We start from the raw sequence: 26,434 nt of genomic DNA, 5'->3' as shown, positions 1-26,434 counted from the left end.
AGAGAGGTCCTCCTTCCCCTCTACTCTGCCCTGGTGAGACCCCATCTGGAGTATTGTGTCCAGTTCTGGGCCCCTCAGTTCAAGAAGGACAGGGAGCTGCTGGAGAGAGTCCAGCGCAGGGCAACAAAGATGATTAAGGGAGTGGAACATCTCCCTTATGAGGAAAGACTGAGGGAGCTGGGTCTCTATAGTTTGGAGAAGAGGAGACTGAGGGGTGACCTTATCAGTGTCTATAAATATATAAAGGGGGAGTGTCACGAGGACGGAGCCAGGCTCTACTCAGTGGCAAACAATGATAGGACGAGGGGTAATGGGTACAAACTGGAACACAAGAGGTTCCACTTAAACTTGAGAAGAAACTTCTTCTCAGTGAGGGTGACGGAACACTGGAACAGGCTGCCCAGGGAGGTTGTGGAGTCTCCTTCCCTGGAGACATTCAAAACCCGCCTGGACGCATTCCTGTGTAACATTATCTAGGTGTTCCTGCTCCGGCAGGGGGATTGGACTAGATGATCTTTCGAGGTCCCTTCCAATCTCTAACATACTGTGATACTGTGATACTGTGATGAGAGTAGAGAAAGATTTTTTTAGTATGAATCAGATCTGTTGCAGATATTTCTCGTGTTGACATGTAGGTTGTCAATATTTAGGACAAAATGAATTTCCAGATATTTCTTACAGTAATGGAAACTAAATTATGCTTAGTTTCAAGAATTTAAAAGTTCACTTCCGGCTCACAGAGAACTTGTGAGTTTTTTATGGATCATAATTTTACAAACAACCTAAAGCAATAAAGAAATTCCTATAAGAATGGTGATATCTCATAAAAGTTACTTCTGTCTCTGTGTCAGAGAGTATCTCCATGAGCAAAGACCTCTCACTATATAAATTAATAAAAGCAGATTTGATGCTTGAAAGAAGTTTGCTAGGGTTAAAGTGCACATTTTTGATGTCTTAGGAGACTCTTTGTTTGTAATAAATTTTGCTGCATTGTGTCTACCAAAGCATCACTGGTACCTCCCTCTGTGAAGACTGTTCATACTTTCAGGATAAAATGGCAAAGATGCTGTTAATGTAAGTCATGCGTCTACTGTTTTAAATACTGAATTTTCTCTGTTTTCTTTCTTTTTTTTAGACACTGAAAACCCATAAAAGTTTGACTAAAAAATATAAAAATGCCCAGAAAAAGTATAGACTATGGAGGTCTTCCAGAGTATGAGAAAAGCCAGATCAAAAGGACCTTGGAGTTGGGAACTGTTATGACAGTATTCAGTCTTAAGAAGAGTAGTCCAGAAAGGAGGACTATTCAGGTCATAATGGAAACCAGGCAGGTGGCATGGAGCAAAACAGCTGACAAGATTGAAGGTTTCTGTGAGTATTTGCCAAGTGTACCTGAACTTGGGGTTACTAATAGATTGCTATAATTGTCAAGTGTTGATTTAATGATTCTTTGTTAACAACATGAAGTTTTTGTCTGAAAGGAGTTTGATAATTTGCTGAGAATATTCTGAGTCATTGCAATGTAGATGAAGAATCTTCTGCAACTTGTTATTTAGGTATTTAACGCTACTTAAATATGATTAATGTGCTTTTGCCCTAAGCCCTGATCTTAAAGTCTTCATCTTTAAATATGATGGTGCTTGTGTTATCTGAATTGAGTTACTGAGTGACAGCTCTTTTCCATCACTAAGCATCAAGATGTCCTGTAAATTCAAACACGCAGTACTTCTTTACGCTCTCTCAAAAAAAAACCTTTCCAAATTCAAGGAAACTGAAGTGAAATTTCTGTTTTTGCTGTTTCAGTATAGAAATCATTATTTATGACCAGTATTGGAAAGTACCAATGACTTAAAAGGATGAAGCTGTGGGTTATAAGGCATAGTTTCAGGGTCCTGAGTTGATACTGTCTCTTTAGTATCTAAAGTGATTGACTAAACCCATTATTTATAACAGATTTGGGAAATGGAAGTGTAAAGATACATCGGACTGCAAAAGCTATGGTAGAAGAATAAACTGAGACTCATCTTCTGTTTTTACTGAACATGGCTGATGTCAACCAAGCTCAGCCTGTGCTTTCTGGTATTTGTACAGCTCCTGTTATTATAATATAATCACAGTGCTTTCATACGACTTCTTTTATTTATTTAGCTCTTATCATGGGCATGATTTTACTATGCAACTGCTGAATGGTGTTTATCTTCAATAACAGAATTGAACTGTTTGTCTGAATTGCAGAAACATTTATTGGCCAGCCAGCTAATATGAGAAACATAGAGTTTAGGAACTGGGGCTATTTGGGAAAAGAAATTGTGATAAGACGTTGGAGTTTGGAGTTGGAGAGCTGGGAAGGCTGAGCAGGTAGGTATACTGAAGTGCAAGAACCTGCAGAGGTGAGAATCAAAGTTACTCAGCAGACAAGGTTTTCAGTGAGGAACAAGTTAATCAAGGCCCAAGAGAAGAAAAATGGTTTATGAACACAGGAGTCTGAGGCATAGTTAAGGGAGGGGGTGCAAGACATGCACCAAGAAGCTGCATGATTTTTGAATTGTGTAGCTTGCCTTCATGCTCCTTACTTAGAAGTACTAAGTCTCTGCTACTGTTTTGATTGGTTCCTGTCTCATTCCTTGTGAAACTAGAAATACAATGTAGTGGAATGAAAGCCCAGTTGTCTGGAGGATGTTTTAATTATTGGTAGTGAAAATATGGTCATACAGAGTGTTATGGGGAAAAGCAAGCAGGTCTGGACACTGTAATTAACAAGTACTCTGGATCATAATCTTTCAGTGTCCCAGTTTCTCATGTGGAAAATGAGGGTAATTATCGCTTCCTGTAAAGACCTGTTAGAATGTGAGTACATTATTGGTTCTGATATGCTCAAATCCCAAAGTGAGGTGTGCCAAAAAAGAAGTCCTGAGAGAAGATAACAATTCAGTTATGAGAGAATTGCTTGAATATGCTCACCAAATAAAGCCTGAGGTTATGCATACAGCAATAAGATTAAAACAAAATAGAAAATGACCACTTAGTGGGTGAACAAGGCATTAGAGTCCTCTGATAGAAAGAGTTTGTGATCATGTATTTGAAGGCTTAGCATAGCCATTTGCACAGAAGGGCTGAATTAAACATTGTACAGACTGTGCATTCTGGATTTTGGGGTCAACTTTTCACTGTTTGACTTGTAATCTTCTATCAAAGCTTCCTGGGGGTGTTGTGTGTTTGTGGTAGTACATGCTGATAATTAGCTTGCTGTATGTATAGGTTTTAACCTTTTTAAAAGAAGATGAATATTGTACTTCGACTCTTACACCTGGATAATGCACCAGGGTAATGACTCACTTCCAGTTGCACAAGCAGTCATTACTAGAACGGGGAATATAGCTACAGACCTGTGACTTATCCAAAAGCCGTGTGCCTCTCTCCCTGAGAATTGTAGTACTGAAGCAGTTCTTTAGCTGATCAACATTTAAGTGACCTTTATAATGGTAGAATTTTCAGATCTGAGAATATGCCCTACTCTAAAACATGAATATGTAAAATACTGTTTTGTTGTCTAAAAAGCAATTAATCTGCCCAAAACCAAGCTGTGTTTTGCAGGCATTGTTTCAGAGTATAATATGAACAGTTGTTACAATTTACCATGAATGGTATCTGATCTGCTTGAAATGAAAGTCACTGCAGTTTTAACTTGCTGACAGTGTTTTTACTGAAGAGGAAGGAAATATGGAAATATTTATTTATTATTTAAATGCTGCTATTTCTTCTTTTAACTGGAACTCAGGCTTTCTTTTGCTTGAAAAGTGGAAAAATTATGGATTTGAAGCTTTCATATTTGGTAACTGAATGGCTGAATTTGAATACCAATGATGGGGAATTAAACTTTTATTTCTCTAGAGCTATACTGAGGACATGGTACCACCTTTGTGGTAGAGAAAGAATATTTTGACTTGTATATATAAATGTAGATATGACCGACTCCAAGTATTCAGTGGCAGATTTTGTTGACTTTGTAAAAAGTAAAAAATAAATATTTTTTAGTGGCTGAGGGCACAGAATTATCATCTCCAGTATTATATTGCTTAATATGCTTGTGCTGTACAAGAAATAGTATTTGTGATGCAATCTTAATGGTTGTCCTACACTCCAGCAAGAATTAAAATTCAGTATGAGTGGGAAAGGCAAGATGGCTTCCTGTTGAGTGTGTGCTATTTTAACTCAAGCAACTGCTCTTTACAGAAGGCAAAACCCCAAATGTTTGCATCTGTTGTGGGGTTTGTGTGTCTAAATCAGATAGTGAGGACAGTTCACTTTGAGACACACAAATAGGCTGTTAATAGATAGAGAAGATGGAGACTGACTTCTATATTTTATTTTAATGCTTGTCCTTTAGAAATTAAGAAAAAGTTTTGTGTGTTGGGAATTTTGGATGTCTTAGTGCATGTTTTCTTGCTGGTAAACTGTGAATGTCTGAAAGACACTAAAATCCTCTAATCTAGAGTTGCTCATAATTATTACAAGGTCCTTTTTCAAGTTTGGTTAATGTTATTTTGGAAGTGATTTAAGTTAAACCTCACAATAACAAAAAGGTATCTACTCTTAATTCTGGAACCCATGCAAAGGAGATACAGGATTAGGTATACTGATCTAAATGTTTAGACAACTCCATGGCCATAAATGTGGCAGTACTGTGTATTTGAAATTGCATTACTCTTGAAAGGGTCTTTTTCATTAAAATCCTGTCAGCAGTTCTGTTTAGAGTGGAAGAGTTGCTAAAGTTATGGCTGTTTCCTGCTCAGTGCAGGTGTTTTTCTCTGGATTAGTACATAAAATGGAGATAATCTGGATGAGAAAGTAAAATGGAGCCACCTTTCTTTAGATAACTCTTTCTAAACCCATCCCTTCCGTGTGGGAAGACGTAAGGATATACAAAGGCTAGGAAATCTGGTTTAAACAGTCTCTGTCTTCATTGTATGACCACACCATGACTAAGTATTGGAGATTTTACATTGACCTTCTGAAAGACTTGAGTTGCCATTTACAAAAGGAATTTTCTAACAAAAACGATCTGGGGAGAAACCTCTGTGTTTTCCTTAAATGAAAGAGGACAGGTTATTTGTGTCCTTTAGGGCAGGATGGCCTAAGATCAGAAGGCCAAATTTTAAGCTGATAGGTACCAAGTAAATCCTCTCACTGTAATAGAGCAGCTGAATTTTTGGCCATGTTTTTAACTTGGCAAGTTACTGTGGTACTGAGAATGGTGCTGTATGATTTTTTTAATTCTTCAAATACAAGAGTTTATTTCAGCTTTTGGTAAGTTTTAGCTTTACAAATCGGAGACATGACATTACGTACCAGCTCTTCTAGTGGTAGTCCTCCCTGCCCGCCTGCGGGAGGGGAAGCACCAGCACAACAGTATCTGCTCACACCCTTCCTGAGTTGTCCTAACGGTGTTGATAACCTGTGCATGAGAAGTTTTCCTTTACTGTAGAGCTGTGCAGCCAAGAGTTGTGCAAGTCAAGTGAATTCTTGGATGGTGGGGCAATGTTTGTGAGATCAAGCTAGCTATTGAGCTTGTCCAAGCTAATCAGACTTGCTGGAGACAGTAGATTCTGCTCTCTGTAAGGGAACTCTGATCCTCTTGTACAGTGTGCATTTCTGCCGTTTACTGTGATTCTGCTGTTGTAAAATGTGATGCTTTGTAGGCCCAAACAAAGATTAAGTTAAGTGACTATTGGTCATCTCTCCTTGCTTTTTAGCCTGTAAACTTAGGAGGCACTACAAAACTAAGCACCTTTCAAGAAAAGTTAAATAAAATTTGTCCATGTTTTCTATCTGTTGGAGCTTCAAGTTTCCTTCTAGATGAAAGGAGAAAGATTAGCAATGGAAAAAGAGGGGCTGCCTGTCCTGAAATGTTTTTCAGGTTTAGTGGAGGCCAGAGAAGTTTTTAGTACTGCTGCTCTTTGGTCATCTGCTAAAACTGCACAGTACCTTGCATACACCTTTCCTGTGTCAGATGGATCCAACACAATCCATTGTCAAAACCAAAATGCATAGAAGGGAGCAGTGATCCTTTGAGAATGTTTTTATCATGGATGTTTGGTATGCAGGATTTCATTAGTGTATTAAAATGAATGCCAGCAACGTGCTTCCTTATGTGGGCCCGCAGAGAGCTATGCGAATGGCTGAAGGAAGCAGGTCTGAGCTAGATGTGACTGTGTTCACCTGTGCTTGGGCTTCTTTTAGTCATCTTGCTATTGTTCTGTACATAGAGACATTTAGCTCCGACATAGTCTGAGGGAAGTATTTGTAGACACTGGCTACAAAATGTCAGAGTTTTTTCTTCTGCCTCTTACTTATTAATAACATTTCCTTGTATTCTGCATTGTCCTTATTTTAAACTGTTAAAGATAACCTGAAGTTTGCTGGGTGGACTATGGGACTGCTTGTAGGGCTCAGCATCTCAGCACTGTTTATTGTAAGTTGCCTAGGTCAGCGGTGATTGGTATGACTTACGGTGACAAATGTTTTTCCCTTGAGGAGTTAGATGGGGTTTGTTTGATTATTTGTATCGTGGATTTGTTTTCCCTTTGTTGTATTTTGTATGTTGCAGAGTGGTATTAATGCTTTATCAGATCACCCATGCTTTGAAGCCCTTGTGGTTTGTTCCACTCCTCCATTTATGTTTCTTGGTATGCACGCTAGCTCTATTTTCAGTGGAGCCCCTGTCATTGGTTGCAGTAGGAGAAATCTGCTCCATTTCTTGGATGAGAAGTAAATTTTGCAATGACCTGGTGAAAGGGTAGTGACTGTCACAGAGTGCAGAATGAGGTCTTGGGGACTAAGGGTTATGCACAGGAATGGTATTTCTGACAGTGTGTATTAAGCAGATAACTTACAAGGCTAGTTCACCTGTCTGCCAGGAGACAGCTGGGAGAATGAAAGGCTCCTCCAGAGCAAAGTTTAATTCTTGCTCTGAATTAATGTCTCCTGTAGTCTCTTCCTCTGGCCACTGAATATATCAGAAGCTGTTGGTTTAAGTGTGGGAGTTCTGTTGCAAAGCATTTTAAATGTAAAAGTGTAACTTGAACTTTGGGTGGAATTTTGAGTGTAAAAGCACAAAAAAACAGGAGCACTTTTTGCAGGGCCATGGATCTAAAACCGATGGCACTAAATCTGCAGCTGGTATCAGTACCACTGCCAGGAGAAATAAGTAAATCTCTTGGAAGTTTAGGGTGGACCACAGTATGCCTCCACCACTTTTTCCTGCTAGCACAGCCTGACTTAGAAGCTGCCTGGTGCTAGCAAAGGCATTTGGCAATTTGGATAGTGTAGCAGGGGAAAGTGTGTGGTGGGGACCCGGTATGACTTGGCTATGGATTGTTTACCCATAGGTTTTATTGACCGTCGTATGTTCATGGTTTGCAGTTTAAGAACTACAAATCTTGGTAACTATAGTAGGGCCAAACTAACTTTTGTTTTACCAACACATGAGAGAAAGAAGTCTGAGATTCTTCATAGAGAGGGAACTAAATTCCTTGTTTAATTTGTAGTGGGCCTTTTTTTTTTGCAGAAGCTAATTCATGCATAGTAGATACATGACTGTGAAGCTGTGACATACCAGCATGATTTATTGCAGTGTGTTGCTCAGCAAGGCACTTCCTTATGGCTCTGCTGTGTATTTTTGTATGTTTACCCTTTGCAACTGTGCGTGGGTCTGCGTGACGGCCCCTGGGTCACACACACCCTGTGTTGTTTCTTCCCACTTCAGGCTCTCACAGGCTCGCCGTACAATGGATGTGTGTGTGTTGTGCATCACCGTGGTATCTGGGGGTCAATTCTGCCTCCACATCAGCTACACTGCTGCGCTGTTTCTTTGCTAGGATACCAAGTGGCCCACAAACAAATGTACTGTCATAGCTGAGAGAGCGGTGGAGGGAACTATGGGACAGCAGTGAAAGGCAGAAGGGAAGGAAGAGGTGGCCAAGAGTGAGAACTGCTTGTCGCTACTCTGCTAAGAGACATGTCTGTCTTGGCTGACTGAGGTTTTGCTGAGAGTACCTTTCAGTAGCAAACAGGGCCTCTCAGTTTTCCTCATATTCTGGTACACACATTTATATGCATGTGAATAAATTAGAGCCCAAAGAGGTTATGGTATTTAAGGTTGTAGAGCAAGTAGGTGACAAGGTGTAAATCTCCAGGAAGCTGATCCATAATTTCCATAATCCAGAATTCATTCTTTATCAGATGCAAAGTGCTTTAAGGAAAATTATTAAGGGAAAGTTTGTGGTGATTAGAGTTTGATTAGTCACTGGAAAATGTATGAGTTTCTTCATACTCTTCTGTGAATCCTTGCATTAAGTGGTGATTCACAGGCAGGAGAATTTATGCTCTGAGAAATCCTTTGAATGTGCAAGTGTCTGTTTCTCTGTAATACAAGCATGGGCGTTTCAAGGAAGATTCTGTTGAGGATGCAAGATGATTTATCTCTTTTTTATTGCCTTTTATATGAAGAGGCAGTCTGCTTTTGTAAAATGATTTAAAGCATAATTTAATCCCTTAAGCTTTGGAAAAGTAAGATCACTTATCTTTTTTTTTTGATGTGTTTGATTCATTGCAGACTACTCAAGAAATAAAAAAAGCAACTAGTGACCATTTAAGCGCACAAGTAGTAGGCTTAAAGCATTGGAGGACCATGTTTAGGAAAAGTTTATATATCAGCTGTTAAAATACTTTTTGTATATGCAGAGCAAGAGGTTAGGGTATAGGTGAAGTTGAAAGAGAAAGGGGAATAGATGTGTTAGTACTAATGTAGTCTGAAAACTTTTTGTTTCCCAGAGGATGAGACACCTGTGTTTGGGAATGGCAGAGATGCAGACCTCTTGTCAATGTAATTGCAAACTTATGAAGCAGAGGAATAAAGGCTAATTAAATTGAGGCTTTGGATGCTTATGGTATGGCTAGGTATAACACACAGTAACCATTCCTATTTTCCTCACTCCATAACTTTATTAATGCATTAGAGCTGTCTTATACCCCTTTTTAAGAGAAAGATACGACTGACAATGCATAACGTTTTATTTTAGGGTTAACGTGGACTGCTAATTTCACATTGTCTCTTCTCCTGTTTGTTTTTTTTTTCTGTAATGTTTTTACTGAGTTTATAGAACAAAATGACTGTGGCCCACTTTTTAAATACATTTGCCATCTCAAAAGTCATTTGTTGTTACTGATCTTATGCCTAATCTATGAAAAAGAGTTATCATAGATGGTTAAGTTCACTTGAGATTTTTCCTCCTGCTGAAAAGAGATTTTACAGAATTTGTCCTCTAGAATGTGATTTAAAGAAAAAAAACTCCAGTATGAAACCAAGTTGAATTTTCATGTTTCACAGGTATATTAAACAAGGGAGTGAATGGAAACCAAGCACGTACCTAGTAAATGTGTAGAATTAGAGCCTGTGGGAGCTGCTCTGGTTTTTCTTGATCTGAAAGTTTGCACTGTGTTTGTGTTTTCAGATTGTGTTACGCTGCCAAGCAAAAATCACTAGTTTCTGTAAAATGTGGCACCTGGATATTTAATGATTAAAGCTCATTGGAGAAGCAGTGCATCTATAATACAGTTGTGTAGATAACATGACCTGATAAGAGGCCACATAAAATTTACAGGGCGAGGTGAAATGCAGGGATGTATAACTTAATGTAATGGCAGCCTTATGTATGTTCCCACAGGCGGTGCTGTTCCAGCTAACAAGGTTTGGGTTTTTTTAAATCTTTTTTCTTGTTGTATTTAGTGAATTTTATCCCTAAAACTAAATTTTGCTAATTTGGCTTTTAAAATCTTTTCTAAAATGACCTGCCAAAGACAGCAAATTTTGGTTCTGCACATCGTTTTGGCTGTCAGATACGTTGGGAAACTTAAAAAACTAACCTCTAACAGACTATTTATGGGAGTGGCTTGCATTCTTTAACATAGATGGGGGGGTTATTTTTTTTTTTTTCATAGGTTAAACAGCTAAGTAATTTAATTGGCATTAACAATTCTACTAATGTGAACTTCTTCTATGGGGGAAAATGAACAGCACTCCCCCACCCTCCCTTTGGATAAGATGGTATGAAGATTTATAGCATCTATACCTTTTTTGGAGAAGTGGTGCATATCTATATATTCTGCTGAGGAAAGTGAAGTGAGTGCTCCTTTTGGCTTGAATGTTAGACCTGACCTTGCGAATTTCCAGTAGTGACTTTGGTAGTTTATTTTTTCCTGGTAGTACAATTTCTGTCTGAATTACCTTATTGTTTCAGACATACAATACTAATAAATAAACTTAACTCACATTTGCTTTCTGTATTCTGAATACCGTTAAAAATCGGGAGGTCATTGCACAAGTGAATCCACGTTGTGTTCTTTGTGGAGTTCTTTTGTTCAAAAGAACATTAAAACTCACCTGTTTCTGTTTTGAAATTGCTGTGCTCTGGTTGTTACCCAAGGGATCTTTGTGTAAGTCTTCTTTTGAGTATGTAGAGCTCAGTTCTGTGGTCAAATGAAAAAAATGAATGTGTGTAGCCTTTAGCTGTTTTCAAATTATTTCTTCCCTTTAGCAGCTCAGTTCTGCAATGTTTAATGCTATCTTAGAACAACCAGAATTTCTGTCAGCGAATAGGGGCAGGAATGAACTTCATGGACCTGAATGTGGTTGATATTGGGCACATATGTAAATTTTACCTATTCTAATCTCATTTTATGAAGGTGCCTTTTAATTTTTTAAATACGAAATCAATAGCTATTTGGTAAGTATGGCCCCTTGAATTCAGAGCTCAAACTGGGAAGGACTGTAGTATATTGTTGCTCTATTAAGCCGTCAGGTTCTGTTTTACTGTCTGCCTTTAGGTGTAACTGAAGGAAAGGTAACAGGAATTCAAACTTATAAGTATCTGACTAAATGCAACTGCAGCCAGCTTATTTGAATGGAGATCAGTGGAGTTGTGGAGTGCCAAATGTTTATTGTTAAGTTTATGGCAGTGAAGAGCTGTAACAGGCACTCTGGAAGTCACTGAGCAATTAATCTGTGCAGTCTCTGAAAAGTAGCTATGTAGTAATGTAATGATGCAGTGAATTAACCGATTTGCTGAACAACACAACAGCAGGAGCTCAAGTTCAGCAGCTCTGAACTACAATGAATACTGCACCTCCAGATCAGAGCCTGAAACTGAATGGTAATTCAAAGTGCCTTGGAGTCCAGTCTTGTTAAAGAGCCACTTGAGGGAGTTGTCAGAATCAACAGGTGACTGATGAGGCTGCCAAGGAGACCCTTCTAACCTGTGGAAATAACCACATGAAAGAATGGATGAAATATAAGCTGGTATTGTAGGTTTTCAGAGTGACACTAGACTTCTGAACTGTTTGTCTGGAGATGGAATGCGTTGGCAGTGTCATCCTTGTCTTGCCGGGTGTGAGTCAACTTCTCTATAGGGCATACTTTGATTTATACTTCCTTTGGAAACGCACTGTTTTACAGAAATCACACCTGAAAGCATATTGAATTTCATCTGATACTGCAAACTGCGTATGCCCAGGTCTGTGCCTTTTTTCAGGTGTATCAGGGCCCAGCAATATCTGTCTGCAAAGCCTAGTCAGGATACAGCTCTGCAATTAGCATGTGGGATTGAGAAAGAGGAAGGCTCTATTAGTGCAAGGCAGTCAGAAGATAGAGGCGATGTGCTTGTAGTTCTGGCACAGACATGAAGTTGCATTTTAACTGTTCAGTGACAGATTGTGCTATGAAAAGTTCACAGTAACTGCGTAACAGCTCAATTGGTACAGCTGATGTACTAATCTGAGTCTGAAACATGCTGTGGCCTTTCCTGGCCTGTTCCTTTCTTGGTTCAGTTGGGATCAGCCATTCTGGAGTTAGTGGGCATTGTGTGGAGGGTGCAGATGACTCCAGACTACCTGGGGAGACAGAACTGAGCGCCAGGCCAAAGTTTATGCTTGCTGTACATGTGTCTTTTCCCTCTCTGTTTTTCTGCCTTGGCTTTTCCTTCAGTAATACAGAATAATGCATCCTAAATGACACTATAAAATGTCATTAAAATATATGCAGGTAGTTTTCACTAATTTTCTGAAATTATAACATGTATTATTTTTTTTTTTCCTTTCTGTAAAAATCTAAATGTTTAATAAAACTTGTGTTTTATACATCTGTTTCATGTATTATTTGAGTAAAAGTAATGATAACTTGGCAGGACATCCATAGTATGTTGTCTCTGTTTACTGAATGTTTAACAACTGTGGTGTAGTAATCTCTTTTTCAAAGGCCAGCTGGGGAAACGATAATACTGTTACCAGTGTGAAACCTGTGCATACAAAAATGCTTGTGCCTATATTTATATACCATATGTTCACACAGGAGAATGGGATGGTAGGATTGAATGGTTGTAATGCAAGGAAAAGAACTGCAGTGAATATATATGTAACGGGGGGAAGACATTGAGTAAGTATGTTTGTTTCAGAGGTCAGTATGAGGTAAGAGCTACTTGAAATGACAGCAGCAACGCAGGTTGTGAAATCTGTTTTATTGCTGCTTATAGTTTATACTTTGAGGGAGGCTTTGTGGTGTGGTGTTCATGTGTGTGGATTTATAGGAGTCTGAAGTGAAAGGTCTGCCTTGATCTGAAGTTACAACTGTATTTTCAGCAGGGATTTGCTGAGTGAAGGGAAAGCAGAGGAGGTGACTCTTGCGCACTGTTAGAATGAGCCAGCATGGTGCACAGTTTTCTGCAGCCGTGCAGGTCCTTCCCGCTCTGTTTGGGTGCTTTCTGTCTCTACGTCCTGATTCTTCTCTACTGATATTAATGTGAATTGGTGGGCTTAGATCATAGAATCATAGATTAGTTAGGGTTGGAAAGGACCTTATGATCCTGCCATGGGCAGGGACACACCACACTAAACCATGTCACCCAAGGCTCTGTCCAACCTGGCCTTGAACACTGCCAGGGATGAAGCATTCACAACTTCCCTGGGCAACCCATTCCAGTGCCCCACCACCCTTACAGTAAAAAACTCCTTCCTTATATCCAATCTAAACTTTCCCTGTTTAAATCTTATGCCGTTACCCCTTCTCCTATCACTACAGTCCCTAATGAAGAGTCTCTCTCCAGCATCCTTATAGGCGCCCTTCAGATACTGGAAGGCTGCTATGAGGTCTCCATGCAGCTTCTCTTCTCCAAGCTGAACAGCCCCATCTTTCTCAGCCTATCATCTTTTTCAGGTGGATATTCAGACACACTGCTAGGAATCTAAGTGAGACTTTGGATGGTAAGAGGATTAGAGTTATCGGAAGGAGCTTTTGGTTTCTGATCATTTATGGTCATGTCATGAATTTATTTTAGAAGTTTGCATCTGAATTTAGGGGCCTTGACCAAGCAGATACGCAAATCTTAGGAGATATTTTCATGGTTTGAAAGGGTGGCTGAGACCTGGAGGTTGAGATGTGTAAAGGTCTATCTTGAAGATAATTACACGTGGAAAAGTAAGTTTAAGAAAAATGCTTGTGTCCTACGATTGGTTTTGGTTAACCTTTGAGGTCCCATTTTTCCAATGTAAGTTGTTTAATGACTGGGAGAAAGGAGTGTCTGGTGGAAAGTTTGGCTTGGGATACTTTGCAGAGAATAAGAAATTTCAAGATGAATCAATGTTTTATTATCAGGACTTTACTGATGAACTTCCTTGCTTGTCTGTCCCTCGTTTCCATGTTGGCATCAAAGAAACCCAGCATTACACAGGCTGGAGCTTTAACCAGTGTTGAGCTCTCACTCGTTGGTAGCAGAGCTGCTTTTTCATTATGTTATTAACTGTCTTCTGTTTCTGATGAGGTGCTTATTTAAAACGGGTTATATTGTGGCATTCTTAAATGCATAGACAGAAACCCTCAGCTATTTTCCTTGGATCTTTCTAAGTCTGATAAACACATTGCACGAGCAGCCATGAAATATTTTTTTTCATCCTGTAGCTCATAAGTCAAGGCTGTCCGAAAGTGGGAAGAGCTGTTTATTTGTCTGGTCCACAGGCAGAACAAAACCACTTCCTCAGTTTTTCTAATAAGTATCTTATCTTGAGAGTGCACATATTTCTATTTCAGTGCTGCCTCACTCCTGTTGTGTAGGCCATGTAGCAAGGGTTTGTTGAAAAGGGAGCTGCCTTGAGAAAGAATGTGCTTGTGCAGTGCTCCCAATCTGCTCTGCTCTAATACGTACTTGTGTTCTGTAGAAAGCAGCAAGTTGAAAGTGGTACAACACGTTATGTTAACGCCAAAGAGATCTCTGTCATTTATCCAGGAAAAAACTGAAATGTTTTAATTATTAGGCTGGGTTTTTCTCTTTATATTACTACTTCAAATATTTTTCTTACAAGTGCCACTGACTATACTAGCTGACTAGCTGACAAGATCTATCTAAGATCTGATGCATAATTTTTAGGTGGGTAAATTGGAAGTTGTGTCTTTTCTTTTTTGTCCCTGAAACGTTGTCATGGCAATTGGAAATCTCTTGCTTGAAGTATATGCCATTTGTGGAATCTTGTCTTCTGTAACCTGAAGGGGCCATGTGTATACACTTTGTCTGTGGATAATTGGTGACAGTGAAATGATAAAGCTGGGGTAATTTGCATTTCTTGACCAATAAAAATCTCTAAGTTTATATACAGAGGTATTTCATATATGTATGCATGCTTTGAGTTCTTCATCTTACTGTATCAGGCTCTGTTGGAATGTAAGTGCAGTTTAACTGACTGAATGTTGTTCCCTTTCAGTGGATCTGTTGGAAATAAAAGAAATTCGCCCAGGAAAGAATTCAAAGGACTTTGAGCGTTGCAAAGCGAAACAAAGAGAAGAACACTGCTTTACTATTTTTTATGGTACCCAGTTTGTCCTCAACACCTTAAGTTTAGCAGGTACTTTTTTTCTTGTTTCTTCTTTAAACCTACCAATAGAACAAATCAAGTACATTGATGGAACAATAATGCAGAGAGGGCTGTGGTTTTGACTTGTGCAGTTCAGGAGTGCACCACGTGTTTAAAGTCTGGAGATACACCTTTTACTCGGCCCTTCACATCCATGAACTGTTGCATTTCTAATGTCTTAGAATCATAGAACAGAATCATAGAATAGTCAGGGTTGGAAAGGACCTTAAGATCATCTAGTTCCAACTCCCCTGCCATGGGCAGGGAACACCACTTCCTTTCAGACAGTGTATTGTGTGAGTGTAGTTTCTGATTTGCACAGTCATTTCTAGCAAGGTAGACTTTGCTGGTTAAATATCTCCAATAAACTTGTCAACATATCAGCAATGCATTTGCTGTTGTTTTCAGTTGGCCAGAATATTGCCCTGGCGTTTTCAGTCTGGCCAAAATGGTTCTGGAAACAATAGTCATGAGTTATAATACAGCTGTATCACAGAAACTTTCCTGTCGCTTATGAACAACTGGAAACTAATTGAGAAAAATGAAGTTCTAGTTTGAGGTGTGTGCATAATACTAATCACCTAGTAATACTAAACCTCTTCTAAAAGAGGTTTACTAGGGGACCATAAGTAAAAGTGGAAGGTGATAAACTGAAAATGAAGAGTTCTCTGTGAAACAGGGAAGTTGATCCTGTATGTAGGGAAAGGGTTGGGGCACTTCTTACTTCAGGTGAGATTACCACCCCACACAACCCCAAAATTTTAATTTTGAAATTAAAAAGGATATGAGTTCTTACAGTGCAGGCTGAATACAGTTTTCTACTAATGGAGTTTACTAGAGTATCTTCTAAATAGTTGTGATGGATCCTCTATTTAGAATCATACAGCCCATTTATTTGAAGGGGCGTGTTGCTGCACAGGACAGTGGGAGCTACTTATCATTTAAATAGTTAAATTAATTGCAAAATCTTAATGGGGGAGAAAAGGGGAGTGTTTTGTAAGTGTTTTAATGCTCAAATTGCCTTTTTAAAATTGAATTAATAGATTGCAGTACTAGAAGACTTTCTTTTTGCAGTCTGATGCATTGGAAATTAAAGACTGCTCATGACTAATCCACCGTTGTAGGCTTTTCACTTTAAATAAATTTTACCATTGTTGGCTGAAGTCTGTGAAGATTTTCAGTAAGTGGCTGTGGTTAAATGCAACTGTGCCAGGTTGACTTCCCCTAACCTCCATCTCCATCCCTCTTCCATGGCTGTTCTCAAAACAGGCCTCTGACAGCGCTTTGGAAACACTTGGTGCCGTGAGACATGTTGCTGTAATGCTGAACTGCAGAACAACGTGTTATAACTTTCAACTAAGGGGGAAATCAGCAAGGAAAAGGAAGTGTTTTGTCGTGGTTTCTTAAAACAATATAAAATAATTGCTACTTAAGGGGAATGGTAGCTGTCATAAAGGGCAGAATTGTCTTGGGAGCAGAATTGGTTTGGCAGTTGTAGCGAGTGTTCTTTCCGAAATTGTAACAAACTGGAAAACATTTCCATGGGGAGCTGAGGCTAGGCTCTAGCTTCATCCTTGGGGAATAAAGCATTGTTTGAAAGTATGTTTAAATAAAATGTAACCTTCATCTTTTGAGAAACTGTTTTGCTTTGAAGGCAGTTAAAAGAATTGCACAGATTACAGTTCCTGCTGAAAATAATTTTTCAGAACTGGTTTAATTGAAAATGCCTTCATGAAATTTTAGAACCAGCATGCTAAAGAGAATGGACTTTCCCAGCTGAAGGCTGTAATGACAGCATCTCATCTAAGGGCCCAAAAGGTGGTTTCAGCTTAACTGTGGTATTCCTCAGGGAAGGCTATACCCAGCACACCAAGTTCATCATCTTGGTTGTGTTAGGTCAAAGCAGTATCAAATGTGATCACATTAAATGATGTGGAGGACTCTTCTGGTTTGGGAAATGAAAAAGCAAATTATACCTAAAAAACCCAAGGCAGTGATAAACTGATTTGTAAGGTTGGGAGGAAGATGTATCTGGCTTCCGGTGTTTGGCTGGGTAAAGAATTTTAGACCTTTTTTAAACTTGTATTAAATGTGTTCTATAAGCTACACCAGTTTTGTACATTGCTTCCTTCCTCTTCCTCTTGCCTAAGTGTAGTCTGGAACAATTTGTGTTTAAAGGCAAGGTTAGGACAGACATGAAGTGGTTGTCGATCAAAAGCCAGTACTTTACAATTTATTTGTTGGTTGCTTGGAATATAATGAACTAGCTTTATGCTACACCACACTGAGTTCTGCTGTGTGCTTCAAGCTGCTTTACATCTAGGTCCCTGGGCTTTTGGCACCTGGGAGGTAGGAGAAAAGAAAATGAATTTGACTGTGTTACTGCAGGAGCTCACCAGCACTTCTGTAGTCTCTGTGCTGAAATACTGAAACTTGCATACCCTGAGAAACAGACTTCTAAAAGAAGGTCTTTTTCTTGTCAGAGCTTCCAGAGTTAACATCCTACCCCCAAATTTATGCTGTTTTTATTAATTTTATCATTAGCGATGTGAAGCTATGCAATGAGATTTATTAAAGAGAAAGATTCATCAACCACTTTACATACTAGGGTTTGTCTAAACATCCCAAGTTTGTGCCTTGGTTTTGTGTTGATTTTGTTTCAACATTTCTCATAGCGTATTATTTTTTTCAGCTGACTCTAAAGATGATGCTGATAAATGGCTGTGTGGCTTGAATATCTTGTATCAAGAGGTCATTAGTGCTCCCACACCTGCGATCACGGAGAGGTATGTGGACATGTTTTCAATTCATGAGACTTGACGTTTCTTTGGAATTGGAAGTGGAAAATCTGAAAGAAACAACTACTCTCCAGTTACCGTACGACACAGAAAAGCTCATGTGTAAATTCATTGTCTATTTTGCTATATATGTGTTCTGGAATGCCACTCTGCTCCATCCACTAATGCAGACTTGCAATTTACTTTACTTTGTATACCTACACCAAACCAAAAGTCTCTCAATGAGATCACAAAAATAGCTGGTGTTAGTGTGCATTGACTTCTTGAAAAATTGAAGTGTCTTATGCAGTCACAGTAGGCTTGCTTTAGTAGATGTCCAAATGCATTGTATGGCAATGTGACCAGCTGACTCAGAGAGCCAGGTTGAAAATGAGCTTTTTTTTGAGGCTATCTTTTTTAGCATCCAGCCATATGATGGTGGAACTGCGCCCTTAATGCTTCATAGGAAGTTGCACGTGAAACTACTTATGCTGAGAGTGCCAGTTTTGTTGAAGGGCTCTTTAACACTATCTCTGTACCTGATCGCTTTTTATCACTGCTGACATTTTTGTTTGTGGTCACTGCTTTTACTTGTTGTGAGGATATACCCTGTTCTTGCTTGCTACTTGACCAGTTTTGGCTTTGACATTGATATTATCTTTACCTGCTTGCTGTTCCAGCTGGGGAGACAGTATTCTTATCTATTCTCATCTACTCCATGGTAATGCAGCAGGCTACTATAAAAAGTGCTAGTGGGTTCCAGGCTGTGTTTGTGTAGCAGAGTGATTCCTGTAGAGGCTGAGGATAAGCTTTACTAGTGACATTTTAGATCAAAATTGTGTATATGCATGTCTGTGTATTTACTGTTAATGCTGCTAATAGTATTTTGCTGTGCACCTAATAGGGACACACACTCTAATGAGGATTTTCTTTAGGATTCTCTAAACTCCTTCCCTCCTTATTGTTAATTTTTATTCATCTAACATATCTTTGAGCCAGCAGCCTCAGCTGGCATAAATCTTGACTTGATGGAGTTACTCTATATTAGCTGAAGTTTTGTCTTGCTTTACCACTTAGATTTTTACAGCTTCTGGTTGCTCGTTTGCTTCTATCCTGCCCACCCTTCCTGTGTTGTTTATGTGGCTTTAAAAAGTATTAAGCAGAAAAGTATATATTTACAAAGACTTGTTATAAAAGTGGCTGAATCATTAGATGCTACACTGGAAATGTTTTGCTTTATTATAGAGATGTATCTTATGACTCTTAAGTATTTCCATTGAATTTCCTCTGTGGATTTTGGTATTCATTGGCTGTGTTTTCTTTATAATTCTTAGATTAAACCTTTTTTCTTTTTTCCCTCTTTTCCACAAGCTGGCTGAGAAAGCAGATCTATTCTGTTGATCAAACTAGAAGGAACAGGTAAGAAGCTCTCTCTTTGTTCAGTATGTTTTTAGTGAACTTTTGTTGCAGGCTCTAACATGAATGAAAAGCAATAAATATTTTTTGTCTAATATGTGAAATAAGAGCCCTGAAAATAGTATTTGCTCTTGCTTTAACAACTTGAGTTTTGCCTTTTGCTAAACACAGTGTGTTCATAGCACTCACTCATGTTCATGCATGTGGTATAATGAAGCAAATGATGAAAAATATATAGTTTTGTTTTTTTGCCTAGAATTAACGTGCCAGAATGAGAGAAGGGAGTTGTCTTCTTCCAGTCTTACTGTAGAGATTAAGCTCATCTGTGCAGGCATGTTAGTTTGTTTGCTTCATAGAGGTCTTTGCCCTTTCTCAGCCAAGTTGGAGCCCAGCAGGTTGGACTGTATAACCTGCTGTGAGCATTCCTGTGCAGCTGTGCCGCCAGTTCTTCCTTCATTACTGAACCATGTGTGCATTGGAGTGACTACATTCTAATGTAGACAGATAGGAACCAGCTTTTAAAAGCTTGTTTGGGCATTCATAACAATGAAAGTGCATAAGCAACGTTCAACATGGGCTGCCAAAGATCATGGCAGATGTTTTAGTAATTAGCCTTGTTTCAGTCCTAGCATGGCCTGAACATGGCTGGTATGCATGGTATCTAGCTTGAAACTGGTCACAGCAGCAGTGTCAGATATATCCAGAGACAGGGTTGTCCCAGCAATAACTTGAATTCTTTCCTTCAGGAGTCAGAGCTTTGAGGAGAACAGAACAGAATATTAAGAGGAAGAGGAGATTGAAGAAATAACTGAGGATATTAGGGAAGAGGAGAAGGAGGCTACTGGTATACAGAAGATACATTGAGGGTACAGATAGAAGGAAGCCAAGTTAATGGTTTGGAATAAGGGCAAAATATTTATTTATTTATTTATCTTTAAGCAGTTGGCCTGGCTAAATGGGTTTGTCTCTTTCCCACATATTCAAGCACAATATTAGAATAGTCAAGTCAAAGAATCACCTCTGACCTGGTGCTTCTCATGTGAAGGAAGTCCCATGGGTTATAGCTCCCAGTGTGCTGTGCAGCTGCATATGTTTGCGTTTCAGTAGTTTGCGTCAGGTCCGTGTGTGATGTGGGTTTGTAGCTCTTCGAACAGCGAAGGAGACTTGCTTTTACCTCAGTGGATTCAGCTGCATACTTCTTAGCATTGCTATCAACCATGCGACACTGGGGAGAGTGTTAGCCCCTCCTCTCTCACATCTGTTACTTTACCATGATTCTGCTCTTTGTCTGCAACATGCATTTTATTCTAAGGTGTAATTCAGTATAGAAAAGTACATGTGTTTCCTCTCATTCAGGCCTTTTCCTAAAAGCAAAATAAAGTATGATATTTCATTGTGTGAATAGGACTGTATTACTGCAGGAAATAACACCATTCTGCAGGCAGCTTGCGGCATTGTGCACCTGGCTTTAGTGTGAGCTGAGGAGCCATTTCAAAGCAGTGTTTCCTAAACTGGCCAGAATGGTGAAGGCGCAAGTACCATCCTTTTATGGGATATTGGCTTATACCTCCTGATGTATTGGAAAACTAGCCCTGCAGTAGGGACATGTTGGTGGGGATCATGAAGCAAAAGCTAATCTTAGGGTAGAGCAGTGACTGACAGTATGGGTCTACTGAAAGGGTTTCATTTGTTGCTTTAGCATTGTTTCAGCACTACCAGGCAGTCCAGTTAGGATCAAGGGGGGCTTGCACTGTGTGGAGGGCAGTTTTCTGTTCTCTTGATAGGTGATTCATGCTTTCAGAAAAATTCAGGAAAGGAGTTTGTGCTGAGTTTCATTGTGTTTAGTGTTGCAGTTTCTAGGGAGGTTAATTGTAAAGGTTAGGCTTCCAGGCAAGTCCTGTTTCACAGGCTGAGTTTTTTCCAGTGCTGATGAAGTCCCAGTTCTTTGTTTTGGCTTACACTTGTTTTCCCTGAGGAAATTGCTTGTGCTTGGTGTTTAGGGTACAAACAGAGTGCTCTTTCTTGCTCCTAAAAGCAGTGTTTTTTTTCCAGAGGTCTGGCGACAAGGTGGAAAGCCAGGAATTTCCTGAGTTCTAATCTGGCTTTGGCATGGACTTTGGCTAAGTTCCTTCTTGCTTTGCCTCCTTCCCTCTCTACACAATGGAAATGAGAGTATTTCACAGGGTTGATAGCAGATCTTAGTAGCTGACTAGATACAGCAGGACTCTGGAGTTTTGATATACTTTTTTTCCTTCCCTTATTTTTTCCTCAGTATCAGTCTTAGAGAGCTGAAAACTGTCCTTCCCCAAGTAAACTTCAAAGTGAGCAGCATGAAGTTCTTGAAGGATAAATTTGCGGTAACTACCTGATAACTTCTATCTGTTTGGTGTTATTTCTTTTCAGGATGCAGCCTATATTCTTGCTTCTTACTGTGTATGGTTAAATAAATTATATCAGTTAATTTCTCAGCTTGGCTCTGCCTATATCCAAGGCTATAAGAAAATATAGGCATAAATGTTCCTTCTTTTCATTGTTTGGTTGACCAAAGCCAGCACTGCATTTTCAGCTGATACTGTGCAAGTGCATAGGAAAGTGTTTTATTTTTAAAATTAATATATATAAAAAAAAGAATATTTTGTTTTTTTTTTTCGCAATTTGATCATTCACTCCAACTTGTGCTAATATGAGTAACCTCTGAAAGTCATTTCCATTCCTACAGGAATTTTAAATATCCCCACCTTTTCCTGCTTTCCAACTCTCCACCCTTAAAGCATACATTCTTGCTTCTGTTGCTCCAGCTAACAATGACTAAATGGGGCACTACTTCACTGTTTTTAGTGGAAACAGAATCAGGGTACAAAATGCAAGGCTAAAGATGTGGGCTGGGAGCACTAGGTTACAAACCAACAATATGTTTACTTTTTTGTATTCTTAAAAAAATAACTAAATTAAAAAAATCCTAAGGGGTTAAGACAAATGGAGTAAAATAGAATGCATGAGAGGGTGGCAGCTGGAGTAAGAGTAACTTGTTTACTGTTTGCAAATGCAGTTCGGGGAATTCTAATTTCTCTCTGTGCTGCTTTCTATTGTAGGAAATAGGTGCTCATAAGGAAGAGCTTAGTTTTGAACAGTTTCATTTGTTCTACAAGAAAATCATGTTTGAACAACAGAAATCGGTAAGCTTTTTCATAAGTAGTCTTCAGACTATTAAAGTGCTTGATCAGAATAGAGTTAATGCTGATTATTTTTGTTTCTGTTAGTTACTGATTTCCTTTTCCCCCCATTCTTGTAATAGAAAAAGAGTATAGTCCTGTTCTTGAAGTGTGGATAAGTCACCGTCAGCAATTTGTCTTAAGATAACGACTCAGTTATTTGTGTTGCTTCTTGTGTGTTGGCAGTACAGATATGCACATGTATAATGGGGTTTTTAGGAATAACTTGAAACTGTGCGTTTGTTCAGGATGTAGAGTGTCTTTTAATTGGCTAGCCCTTCTACTGATAGGAACAAGGGTTTTCCATACTTGTGTTAATATTTTTATTGCTAAAACATTCTGTAAATCAGATTTATCCTGAGCATCAAGTAACAACAATTGTTCTCATTTTCTCTCATGCTTGGAGATTATGAGTGGTGAGTCCATTACAAGACATGCATCAGACAGGTCTTGGGAGGTGGGAATTCTGAGGAATAACATTTCAGCAACTGTCTGACTACTCTTTCCATGTATTCATTGCACAGATTCATGAAGCTGGTGGAAACTGCATACGTTTAGTGACTCTGAAAGTCAGGAAGCCTTTAAATCTATGTAAAACGCAGATTTTGAAATTACTTGCATAAATGTCTGTTGATGATGTGCTTGTTGTTGTTCAACTAGTTGTTAAAATAGAAGCTTCAGTAGTCAAAGTCAGTACTGTTTCTTTTGCATACAGCTTTGTTATGCTGTTTAAAAGCAATGCTGAAATTATTGTGAAGTAATAAAGAGTCTCCATTTACTGTCAGGGTTTTAGTTTTGGCCATGAAAGTCTAGTTAATTAGCTTAAGCAGAAAAAGCTGAAGAGTGAAACGCCAAGTAAAGAGGGTATCTGACTTCCTTAAACTCTTGTTATCATCCCTTGTGCATCGTTTCAAAGAAACTCCTCAATTTGCTCAACAACTGCTTTGGGCCAGTTGGTAAGTTTCCTGTGATCTGTAACTATGCTGTGCCAAGCTGGAAGCAATGTAGGTTTTATATTCACGTGAATAAATGTAATGGGTAATAAGTAGTTCCTTCTTTTTTTTTTTGATATCAAACAATAAAAGCTCCCAAGAAACTTAACTTGTCTGTGTATAGAAGGTGTGTTATCAACAGCAAGTTTTTGCCTCAGCATTGCATGTGTTCACACTGAAAGGCCTGAAGTGCAGTTGTCAGCCTTGGCAGTATGTTTCCTATGTGTTTAATTAAAAATGCATCTTGCCAACTTCTGTGAAGCTTCTCTAGAAGAGACAGGCATATATTTCCCCTTCTCAAACCAATGGTTATTATTAGATGAAATTAGACAGAAAATTGCATATTGTTTTATTATTTATCTTTTCCCCCTTTGTTGTTTGTTTTAAGATTCTTGATGAATTCAAAAAGGATTCCTCTGTGTTCATTCTTGGGTGAGGCTCTTAATTTGTATTATTTTTCCACATTTCTCTATAACACTGCAGGATTGCCTTTTAATTACATCACTGTTTTTGTGTTCTGCTGCTTTAGTAGGTAAAATGAAATGATACAGCTTTTTGCATACAGGAAGGTGAACTTTGGTACTTAACTCTTCCCAGTTAATCACTTTCAAAAGTACATCAGGAATCCAGGAAGCTTCTTTAAAAGCTCAAAATACAGTAATTAGATAATACAATATTACAATATCCTACTGACATTGTAAAAACTTTCTTGGTGGTGGCAGCACATTTATACTGTAAACCCAAGATATAAATCTGTTGTAATTTTCTGCTATAACATCTGGTGACACTTGCTCTCTTATTTCTTTCCTTCACTTTCCTTTTGTTTTTTTTTTTTTGTTTTTTTTTTTAAGAAATACTGACCGTCCAGATGCCTCAGCAGTTCATCTCCATGACTTCCAGAGATTCCTGCTACGTGAGCAGCAGGTGAGAATGTTGCAGTAATTCCGAGTTCTTTTTCTTGAGGTTGTTGAGCACATTCTGTGTCCATTAAAAAGAAATGTGATGTGTCATAGAATATGATTAATGTCAGCTGTGACACTGGGCCTTACAAATACTTTGTTGCCACTGAAGTTCATAAGAACTATTATTTTTCATTTATGTAAAGACTCTGAAGGTGCACAGGAGGACGAGAGGGAGGACAAAGTAAATAAGGTTTTAACTGATCTCCATTTAGTCATGTAGATAAACAGACAAGGATAGAAATGAACACTAGATGTATGTCAAAGAAGATAGCCTGGCCTAGTTACAGCTGTCATCATAGGTACATCAGGGGTAGTGCCTTGGCCATGGCCTCATTTTAGCAGCTCTTACATAAAAAGCTGAGCTGACTGCCTACTTTCCAGTCAAAGGTGATTTTCTATTGAATGGAGCCAGTTCAATGTCCCATGTCAGCAAGCAAATAAGTATGGATGGAGATTGGAACTGTGTCTTTACAGTCTTCTCTAATGTTATTTAGCATAGACACCATGGGAGAGGATTGTGCATTATTTGTTAGGTGCTGCTACCCTCCAGGTTTGCATATATAATTGAAAAGTGAGACTTACCCTTCCTGTATAAGTTTTCTACTTTCTTTTTCTCTGTATTTCGCTGTATTAAAAGAAAGTTCAGATTGCACTTAGAAATGATAGCGATTATAGTAGTGTGTATTTTGTGGGCCTCAAATCTTTATAAAGGTACTTAGGTGGAGATCTTATTTTTCTCCCTTAGACTTCGCAGAGGAAGTATATTCACGAGTATATTGGCAGTAAATTAGCTAGATAAAGGAGAAGTAAGTCACATTTGTAGGTCTCCCTGTTCCTCATACAGTTTTATATAGAATAACACCACTTCTAAAGGTTTTACTATATTATTATTGTCTGAAGGAATCTTGGGCACACGATCTCAGTAAAGTCCGAGAACGAATGACGAAGTTTATTGATGACACTATGAGAGAAACTGCTGAACCCTTTCTCTTTGTTGATGAGGTAAGATAGTGATACTTCCTAGTAGCTCCTCTTGGACTTTTCTTTCTTGTTAATAGGTTTCTTTTGCTACACTGGATTTCTTCTAGTCTTTTGAGGCAAAAACATTTAAATTCAGTATCTCTCTTTGTATTGTAGTTCCTTACTTACCTTTTTGCAAAAGAAAACAGTATTTGGGATGAGAAATATGATTCAATAGATGTGCAAGACATGAATAATCCTTTGTCTCACTACTGGATTTCTTCCTCTCATAACACGTAAGTTACCAAAAGTCCCATTCTCTATCCCTGTTCAAACAAACCTAGTGTGTGTTAGGAGAAAGTAAATTATGCCAGATATACACTATGTGGGTGTGTGAAACCTTCCAAAAGTGTGATGTAAATGTGGCAAATACAGTCTGTGGGACTTGGTTTTCCCATTTCCTTAAGATCTTAGAGGTTTTGAGATACAACTGAGCTCAGCTGCTAGAAAACCCAAACCCTGTATCCTGTTACAAAAATAAAAAGAAGTCTTGAATTGAAACTGTTCCAGCCTCTCTGCTTTCACAAAGTTACTGAAGGAGTTTCCATTTTTCCAAGCACCAACAGCCTCGTTGAGCTAGTGTCGGCTCTAATTTTACCTGAACATAACAATGCCATAAGGACTCCACTTGTCCTGTGAGAAAATCTGATACTTTTAGAGTGATCTGAAGGGCAGTGGATTTCTTGCCTTGGGAAAAGAGGCAGTCATGTGTGCATGTGTATAGATACTTTGATAGTTTACAGTGTCACAAAGTGGAAAAGATTAGGTCCTGAAAAGGAAAGGAATATGGAGACCTTAAATTAACACATCTACTGATCAGGGACTTGGTTATTTGCCAGCATAAGGATTAGAGCAGAGGTGCCTGAGGCAGAGGAAGAGTACAATTTGCTATCCATGCTCTTTGTTATTTCTAGCTTATTTTACAGTCAGAACTTCAAAGGCCTTTTTATATTGTCACTGGTTTTAGAATTTTGTGCTTAGTAACTTAGATGCTGGTTTCTGTAGTTTGTGTTTAAAGGTATGTATCTGTCCCTTTTCCTTGGCAGTCTATAGTATGCAAGCTCTTTAGCCCAAGTACAAACCTATGTGGTTATGAATTTGGA

At 38.8% G+C, this 26,434-nt stretch overlaps 1 protein-coding gene across 2 annotated transcripts in view; it reads left to right on the top strand.

Moving 5' to 3' along the window:
• The first annotated feature begins 1,033 nt into the window (after positions 1–1,033).
• The window catches only part of PLCG2 (phospholipase C gamma 2), a 72,174-nt gene continuing 46,773 nt past the window's right edge, over positions 1,034–26,434 (top strand). Inside the window, exons 1-10 of one of the 2 annotated variants that reach the window (XM_057401930.1) lie at positions 1,034–1,371; positions 14,803–14,943; positions 17,645–17,738; positions 19,101–19,148; positions 21,418–21,502; positions 22,238–22,321; positions 23,738–23,781; positions 24,201–24,273; positions 25,212–25,313; positions 25,449–25,567. In XM_057401930.1, the coding sequence (XP_057257913.1) occupies positions 1,176–1,371; positions 14,803–14,943; positions 17,645–17,738; positions 19,101–19,148; positions 21,418–21,502; positions 22,238–22,321; positions 23,738–23,781; positions 24,201–24,273; positions 25,212–25,313; positions 25,449–25,567 (986 nt within the window). In that variant the 5' untranslated portion in view covers positions 1,034–1,175. The remainder of the gene's footprint in view (positions 1,372–14,802; positions 14,944–17,644; positions 17,739–19,100; positions 19,149–21,417; positions 21,503–22,237; positions 22,322–23,737; positions 23,782–24,200; positions 24,274–25,211; positions 25,314–25,448; positions 25,568–26,434) is intronic. The other variant, XM_057401929.1, reaches the window with a different exon arrangement.

This window comes from Pezoporus wallicus, unplaced genomic scaffold (genome assembly GCF_028554395.1).
Source record: "Pezoporus wallicus isolate ANWC-B61680 ecotype Strahan unplaced genomic scaffold, APGP_CSIRO_Pwel_v1 contig_7835, whole genome shotgun sequence".
In the NCBI taxonomy this organism is placed as follows: Eukaryota; Metazoa; Chordata; class Aves; order Psittaciformes; family Psittacidae; genus Pezoporus; species Pezoporus wallicus.
This window is presented reverse-complemented; position numbering and strand designations above follow the sequence as displayed.